This window comes from Sapajus apella, unplaced genomic scaffold (genome assembly GCF_009761245.1).
Source record: "Sapajus apella isolate SASKATOON/1434 unplaced genomic scaffold, GSC_monkey_1.0 scaffold1, whole genome shotgun sequence".
Lineage (NCBI taxonomy): Eukaryota > Metazoa > Chordata > Mammalia > Primates > Cebidae > Sapajus > Sapajus apella.
The window spans coordinates 6,126,780-6,135,576 of NW_022436941.1; the positions used below are offsets into that span (position 1 = coordinate 6,126,780).

At 42.3% G+C, this 8,797-nt stretch overlaps 1 protein-coding gene and 1 non-coding gene across 7 annotated transcripts in view; one reads left to right on the top strand and one right to left on the bottom strand.

The window, feature by feature from the left end:
• The window catches only part of SEC24A (SEC24 homolog A, COPII coat complex component), a 74,406-nt gene that overhangs the window by 58,430 nt on the left and 7,179 nt on the right, over positions 1-8,797 (bottom strand). For all 6 annotated transcript variants that reach the window (XM_032249665.1, XM_032249591.1, XM_032249733.1 and 3 more), the window contains exon 2: positions 2,946-3,413. In XM_032249665.1, coding sequence (XP_032105556.1) covers positions 2,946-3,413 — 468 coding nt within the window. The remainder of the gene's footprint in view (positions 1-2,945; positions 3,414-8,797) is intronic.
• LOC116554344 lies at positions 2,737-2,798 on the top strand. Its single transcript, XR_004270176.1, has one exon. It is a non-coding gene; the product is annotated as a U7 small nuclear RNA (small nuclear RNA).

The window sequence follows — 8,797 nt, forward strand, 5'->3', positions numbered from 1 at the left end:
CCACTGCACTCCAGCCTGGGAAACAGAGAGACAGCCTATCTCTAAAAAATAAAAAACAAAACACAAAAACAGATAATGCATATAAAAGTTTGGTAGAGTCTGGAAAATAATATAGATACCATTTTTTAAAGACTTTTTATTTATTTTTTTTTTTGGAGACAGAGTCTCAATCTGTCACCTAGGCTAGAGTGTAGTGGGGCAATCATAGCTCACTGCAGCCTCGACTAACTGGGCTCAAGCAATTACCCCACTTCAGCCTCTTGAGTAGCTGGGACTATAGGCATGCACCACCATATTCATTCATTTCAAGTGACTGATGCTAACTCATGGTATCAAATGAATTAGGACAAAAGTAATGTGAAGGGTTTTGGCTCTAGCAATTGAAGGTCAGAAGATTTCCATAAAGAAACTTAAGTTTCTAGAAGCAGCTTTAATCTTTACAAGACCAAAATGCATTCACCAGAACCAATGTCTGATCAAAGTCTTGGAAAAATAAAATTTCAGCCATTAATCTACAAGCCTGATGGAGTATATGCTACATAAACATACATGAACTGTAAAAGATAACTATTGATATTACTATTTCACTTGGAAACCTTCACTAATTCACAAACTTGAGGATGTCTGTTGAGCAGCATCAACCTACAGATCCCAATATGGAATTTTAAATGATTTTCAAAGAAATACTACTAATGTTAATAAATATGGCCAGGTGTGGTGGCTCACACCTGTAATCCTAGCATTTTGGGAGCCTGGGGCTGGTGGATTACCTGAGGTCAGGAATTCAAGACCAGCCTGGCCCATATGGTGAAACCCTGTCTCTACTAAAAATACAAAAAGTTAGCCGGGTGCAGCCTGAGGCAGGAGAATTGCTTGAACCTGGGAGGCAGAGGTTGTGGTGAGCCGAGATCACGCCACTGCGCTCCAGCCTGGGCTACAGAGCAAGACCCAAAAAAAAAAAAAAAAAAAAAGTATAACACCTTGCTAATTTTAATAGCAAAAAAGGAAAAATCCAACGGAAACACTGATGTTAAAAGATAAAAAGATAAAAGTCAGTCTAAGAATATATAATATGTAGCTTTCTCCCCAAACTGATTCAACACAATCTCTACGAAAATCCCAGCTATCTTTTTTTTGAGAAAAGGCGTAACTCGTCCAGGCTGGAGGGCAGTGGCACAATCTCAGCTCACTGCACCCCTGACCTCCCTGGGCTCAAGCTATCTTCCCACCTCAGCCTACCAAGTAGCTGGAGCCACAGTTGTGTGCCACCATGCCTGGCTAATTTTTTGAAGAGGCAGTGTTTCGCCATGTCTGTCACCCAAGCTAGTTTCAAACTCCTGAGCCCAAGTGATCCACCCATCTCAGCCTCCAAAGTGCTGATATTACAGGCATGAGCCACTGTGCCTGACCCAACTATCTCTTGTTGCAAAAATTGACAAACTGATCCTAAAATTCTTATGAAATGCAAGAGAAACCAGAAGAGCCAAAACAATCTTGAAAACAAAGTTAGAGGAGTCATACTTTTCAAATTCAAAGTTTACTACAAAGCTACAGTAATCAATACGTTTTACTGGCATTAAAATAGACATACACAGTGGCTCATGCCATAATTCCAGCACTTTGGGATGCCGAGGTGGGAGGATCACTTGAACTCAGGAGTTCGAGACCAGCCTGGGCAACATAGAGGAACCTTGTCTCTACTAAAAAAAAATAAAATTAGCCAGGCATGGTAGCGCATACCTGTAATCCCAGCTACTCGGAGAACTGCTTGAACCCAGGAGGCTGAGGTTGTAGTGAGCTGAGATTGTGCCATTGCACTCCGGCCTGAGCAACAAAAGCGAAACTCCATCTCAAAAAAAAAAAGAAAGAAAGAAAGAAAGCGAGACCACAGGGATTCATTCAGCCTTGACTGTAAGATGGAACCTAGTTCATTAAAGTAATAGCCAGTCTGTGTAAGGTGGTTCTGCACGCAAACTTGAGTCTCTGAAATATTATGGGTGACTCAAGGAAAAAGACTAGAAAGAAGCAAAGCAGGAATAATCCACAAATTTAAGTTATTTGAGTCCTTCAAAGGTTAGAAAATTAATTTATTTAAAAACTTACTAGTGAGGTCAGGTACCGTGGCTCATGCCTGTAATCCCAGCGCTTTGGGAGGCCAAGGCAGGTGGATCTCTTGGGGTCAGGAGTTCAAGACCAGCCTGGCCAACATGGTAAAACCCTGTCTTGGCCAAGTATGGTGGCTCATGCCTATAATCTAAGCACCTTGAGAGGCTGAGGCGGGCAGATCACCTGAGGTCAGGAGTTCAAGACCAGCCTGGCCAACATGCTGAAACCATGTCACTACAAAAAAAAGTACAAAATTAGTCAGCTGTGGTGGCAGGCACCTGTAATCCCAGCTATTTGGGAGACTGAGGCAGGAGAATCACTTGAACCTGGGAATTGGAGGTTGCAATGAGCCGAGATCGCACCATTGCACTCCAGCCTGGGCGACAAGAGCGAAAATCTGTATCAAAAAAACCCACAAAAACCTGTCTCTACAAAAAATACAAAAATTAGCCAAGCATGGCAGTCATGCCTGTAGTCTCAGGGGAGGCTGAGGCAGGAGAATCACTTGAACCTGGGAGATGGAGGTTGCAGTGAGCTGAGATTGTACCACTGCATTCCAGTCTGGGTGACAGACCAAGACTCCATCTCAAAAAAGAAAAAGAAAAAAGAAAAAAAAGGAAAAGTACTAATAAGTGTTACAGCTTGTTTAGAATTTGTCTATCAGGCTTTCTAGTATTTGCTGGAAACCCAAAAATGAAAAACAACAACAGCAAAAACTACTAATGATTTTTAAAGTCACATTTTCCATGTGGTTTTAAGGTTTCAAGTATTATTTAAAACATCTAAATAAGCAAAAGTTTCACATTTCTACATTTTAAGCACTTCTATAAGAATACTACCTGACTTTATGAAGGTATTTTGAGGTGAAGGATATCCAGAAGAAACATATTGATGGTTTGTGGTTAGACTTGTATTTCCAGATACAGTTGGTTGGGATGATGCACGAGGACAATGGTTTGTTTGTGAGCCTGTGGAGGGATAGTTATATTGCCAATTCAAAGGTGGTGGCAGATTGGCTCCAGGAACAAAGCTACCAGAAGGCAATGGTGTAGAAGATGGGTTCTGAGAAGCAGGTAATGGCAATCGGGGAGCAGGATCACTCTGAAGCAAAGGTGTCATTGGATTAGAGGCCACGGGTGGTCTATTAAAAGTCTGACCAGATCCCTGAGAACTACCATGGTTAGACTGTCCAGAGACTGGATTCAAAGTCTTTGCTGGTATTAGATGAGGGTAGGATCCCGGACGCTGGAAACCGTATCCTTGGCTCACTGACTCTTGTGAAGACAGCAATGCGTTTTGGACAGGACCTTCCAATAAAAGGAGGAAAAATTAGTCTTGCAAACGAATACAGCAATACTCTAAAAGATAAAGTAAAATACACATTCTTATAGTCAGCAAAAAAAAACACATAACCCAATTAAAAAACAAGGAAAGGACTTAAACAGACGTTCAAATATACTTCCAAAGAAGACAACTAATAAGCACATGCCAAAACATTCAACATCATTAGTCATTAAGAAATACAAACATCATTAGTCCTAACAGAAATGCAAATGAAAGCCACAATGAAGGCCAGTTCAGTGGCTCATGTCTGTAATCCCAGCACTTGGGGAGGCCGAGTGGGTAGCTTGAGCCCAGGAGTTCAAGACCAGCCTGGGCAACATGACAAAGCCCCATGTCTATAAAAAATACAAAAAGCGGTCGGGCACAGTGGCTCATGCCTGTAATCCTAACACTTTGGGAGACCAAGGTGGGTGGATCACCTGAGGTCGGGAGTTCAAGACCAGCCTGGCCATCATGGTGAAATCCCATCTTTTTTTTTTTTTTTGTTACCCAGGCTGGAGTGCAGTGGCGCGATCTCGGCTCACCGCAGCCTCCGCCTCCTGGGTTCAGGCAATTCTCCTGCCTCAGCTTCCTGAGTAGCTGGGATTACAGGCACGCACCACCATGCCCAGCTGATTTTTTGTAGTTTTAGTAGAGACGGGGTTTCACCATGTTGACCAGGATGGTCTCGATCTCTTGACCTTGTGATCCACCCGCCTCGGCCTCTCAAAGTGCTGGGATTACAGGCATGAGCCACCACGCCCGGCCCCATCTTTAAAAAAAAAAAAAAAATACAAAAAGTCGCTGGCCTTGGTGGTGTGCGCCTGTAGTCCTAGCTCCTTGGGGGACTGAGGCAAGAGAATCACTTGAACCCCAGGAGGTCGAGGCTGAGCTGAGGCAGGAGGATCACACCACTGCACTCCAGCCTGGGTGACAAAAAAAAAAAAAAGATGGACTAAAAGTAGCAGAGGGAATATAGAAATGTTTGAATAAATAAAAATATTTGTAAAAAATTAATTTATAAGCATATTTTGGGTCATTTGGATGAAAATAGGCCATCTCACAGCCTAATGTTGCCACAAGATTTCCTGGCCTAGTTTCATATTTGTATTACAATTTTATGTATTTATTTACTTACTTATTGATTGATTGATTGCGATAGCATCTCACTCTGTTGTCCAAGCTGGAGTGCAGTAGTACAATCATGGCTCACTGCAGCCCTGACCTCCTGGGCTCAAGCGATCCTCCCATCCAAGCCTCCAGAGAAGCTGGGACTACAGGTGTGCGCCACCACGCCCAGCTAACTTTTTTTTTTTTTGTAGAGACAGAGGCTCACTATGTTGCCCAGGCTGGTCTCAAATTCCTGAACTCAAGTAATCTTCCTGCCACAGCCACTTTAAGTGCTGGGATTACAGGCATGAACAAATAAGCCTGGCTGTATTTACAATCTTATCACAAGCTGATATGCTAAAGATGTGCCTTCAAGCCAGATGCAGCCAAGTGAAAGCCAAATATAGTCAAAATATACAAAATAAGCAAAAATTTGACAGGTCAATAAAGATGAAAATATGCTGGGCACAGTGGCTCACACCTATAATCCCAACACTTTGAGATGCCAAGGCAGGCACATAGCTTGTGCTCAGGAGTTTGAGACCAGCCTGGACACAATAGTAAGACCTCATCTCTATAAAAAATATAAGAAATAGCTGGGCATGGTGGCGCATACCTGTGTGACGCATGCCTGTTAAGTCCCAGCTACTTGGGGGCCAAGGCAGGAGGATCACTGAACACAGGAGTTTAAGGCTGCAGGGAGCTGTGTTCACACCACTGCACTCCAGTGTGACAAAGTAAGACCCTGTCTCCTGTCTCAAAAAAAGAAAAAAAAAAGAATATGCAGTCAGTCATAAGGCCAACTGGCAGGAAGACAGATACAAAAGAACTTGTTTTGTGGTAGTCCGCATCACAGACCTATTGTGAGTAACTATCACATGAAAATTATTTTTTTCTGACATCCCTCTCCACTATGTAAAAACCTTATATGAATCAATTTGCAAGCAGTTAACAAGTGTAGTAATAAATATATAATGACACTTTCACTAAATGGATAATTTTTTAAATTCTGAAGTCATTACTAAGTAGCCCATCAAAATAATGGGTTAGTGATTGTGAAGGGGCCCAGAATACACTACTATTGTATAAAAATTATTTTAAGCAGAAGGCATTTGAATTCCTAAAATTTCTTATCTGCCTAAAGCAGAGCCTTACAAAAGAACTCTATTGTCATAATCTACTTCCCAGAGGCAACCAGGAAGATGTCAATCTGACTCATCACTTAAGATAAGAAATTTGTACACCACACCAAAACAGACATCATCATAAAACTATCATATCTATTCTAAGAGACCATTTATCCTTCCCACAAGTCATCTGTTATCCAGTAAATGTCCTTTCCCCCTATTAAAATGGTATAGAGATTAGGCATGTAATTCCATGCCTGTAATCCCAGCACACTGGGAGGCCAAGGCAGGAGAATTAATTGAGCTCAGGAGTAGGAGACCAGCCTGGGCAACATAGAGAAACTCCATTGCTACAAAAATAAAAATTAAAAATTAAAAAATTAACCAGGAATCACAATCATGTTGCTTTTCTAAAAAAATTAGCCAAGGGTGGTAACACATGCCTATAGACCTAGCTTCTCATGAGACTGAGGCAAGAGGCTCTCTTGAGCCCAGGAGTTCAACTTCAGTGAGCTATAATTAAGCATTATACCCTGTACTACAGAGTGAGAACTTGTCTCAAAAACAAAAAGTGATCATGACAGTCACCCAAGTAATGTTCTAACATATTCAAAATTAAGACAATCAAATCAATTGTGGTTTCAAACAAAATAGCATATTATTTAATGTTTTTATATTGAATTATATTGCTTTCGTTGATTTTTTTTTTTTTTTTTTTTTTTTTGAGAAGGAGTCTCGCTCTGTTGCCCAGGCTAAAGTGCAGCAGTGTCATCTCAGCTCACAGCAACCTCCGCCTCCTGGATCAGGCGATTCTCTTGCCTCACCCAGCCTCTCTAGTAGCTGGGATTACAGGCATGCACTATCATGCCTGGCTAATTTTTGCTTTTTTAGTAGAGACAGGATTTCACCATGTTGGCCAGGCTGTTCTTGAATTTCTGATCTCAAGTGATCTGGCCACCTCAACCTCCCGAAGTGTTGGGATTACAGGCATGAGCCACCGCACCCAGCCTTTTGTTGATATTTTTAATGTTTGTTTTACAATAGTACAACAGCTATAAACCTATGAAATGTACATCTAGTTTTGTGTTTGCACGCACACATTTAGTAAAAATAATTTTTGCCAGGCATGGTGGCTTAATCCTGTAATCCAAGCACTTTGGGAAGCCAAGGTGGGAGCACTGCTTGACCTCAAGACTTCAAGAAAAGCTTGGGTAATATAGTGAGATCCCATCTCTACAAAACATAAAAAATTAGCCAGTTATGGTGGTACATGGCTGTAGTCCCAGCTACTCAGGAGGCTGAGGCGGGAGGATCACTTGAGCCCAAGAGTTCAAGCCTATAGTGAGCTGTGATCGTGCCCTTGCACTCTAGCCTGGGCAATAGAGTGAGAACCTGTCTCAAAAATAAATAAATAAACAAACAAACAAACAAATAAATAAATAAATAATTTAACATTGGGATTACAGAGAAATATTTAGTATCTATACATTACTCAAATTTTAAAAAACTGATTTGAGGAAACAGCACTCATGGGATTTTACGTGGAACTGAATATGGGTGATGAAGAGAGGAAAGAATCTAGAATGACTCCTAAGTTTCTGACCTGAGCAACCTGGTGGATGGCAGTGTTTATGCATTGGAACAGAAGGAGAAGAGAATTGAGAAATGTAGGCCAGGCATGGTGGCTCATGCTAATAATCCCAGCACCTCAGAAGGTCGAGGTGGAAGGATCACCGGAGGCCAGGAGTTTGAGACCAGCCTGGACAACATAGCAAGTCTCTATCTCTACAAATATATGTTTTGGTTGTGTGTGTTGTTGTTATTTTTAGAAAAGAGGTCTCACTGTCACCCAGGCTGAAGTGTCACAGCTCACTGCAGCTTCAATCTCCCAGGCTCAAAGTGATCCTCCCACCTCCTCTCTTGAATAGCTGGGTCTATGGGCATGCACTATTACGCCCAGCTAATTTTTTAATTTTTTGCAGAAATGGGGTCTCCCTAAGTTGTCCAGTCTGGTCTCAAACTCCGGGCTAAAGAGATCTTCCTGACTTGGCCTCCCAAAGTACTAAGATTATAAGCATGAGCCACTCCACCCAGCTCAAGCAACTTTTAAAAATTGGCTGAGCGTGGTAATAACTGTGGTCCTAAATACTCCGGAAGCTGAGGTGGGAAGATCACCTGAGCCCAGGAGTTCAAGGCTGCAATTGAGCTATCATTGCATTCCAGCAAGGGCAACAGAGTGAGATGCTATCTTAAAAAAAAAAAAAAAGAAAAAGATGGGGAATGGCAGAAGGAAAAGAGACTGAAAGAGTTATTTTAAACATGCTGATTTTCAGGTGCCACCAAGAAATCTAACTGGAGATGTCCTGTATCTGCAGCCAAAGTGATAGGTTACAGCTTAAGATATAATTTTGGGAGTCACTGATATATGTATAAGATTTAAAACCATGGGGGCAAGGTACAGTGGCTCATGTCTGTAATCCCAACACTTTGGGAGGCCGAAGCCAGTGAATCACCTGAGGTCAGGAGTTGGAGACCAGCCTGACATTCATGGAGAACACTAAAAATACAAAATTAGCCAGGCATTGTGGCGCATGCCTGTAATCCCAGCTACTCTGAAAGCTGAGGCAGAAGAAACGCTTGAACCTGGGAGGCAGAGGTTGCAGTGAGCCAAGATGGTGCCACTGCACTCCAGCCTGGGCAACAAGAACCCAATTCTGTCTCAAAAAAAAAAAAGATTTAAAACCATGGGAATTAAAGACACCCAGGGAGCATATAAGAGTATGAAAAAGAGGGCCAGGCGCAGTGGCTCACTCCTGTAATCCCAGCACTTTGGGAGGCCGAGGTGGGTGGATAACGAGGTTGAGTTCAAGACCAACCTGGCCAACATAGTGAAGCCCCGTCTCTACTAAAAATACAAAAAATTAGCCGGGCATGGTGGTAGGCGTCTGTAATCCCAGCTACTCGGGAGGCTGAGGCAGGAGAATTGCTTGAACCCGGGAGGCAGAGGTTGCAGTGAGCCAAGATTGCGCTATTGCCCAGGTGACAGTGCGAGACTCCGTCACAAAAAAAAAAAAAAAAAAAAAGAGTAATAGGTCACCTTGAAGAACACCAGTAGGAGAGTAAAAACCAAT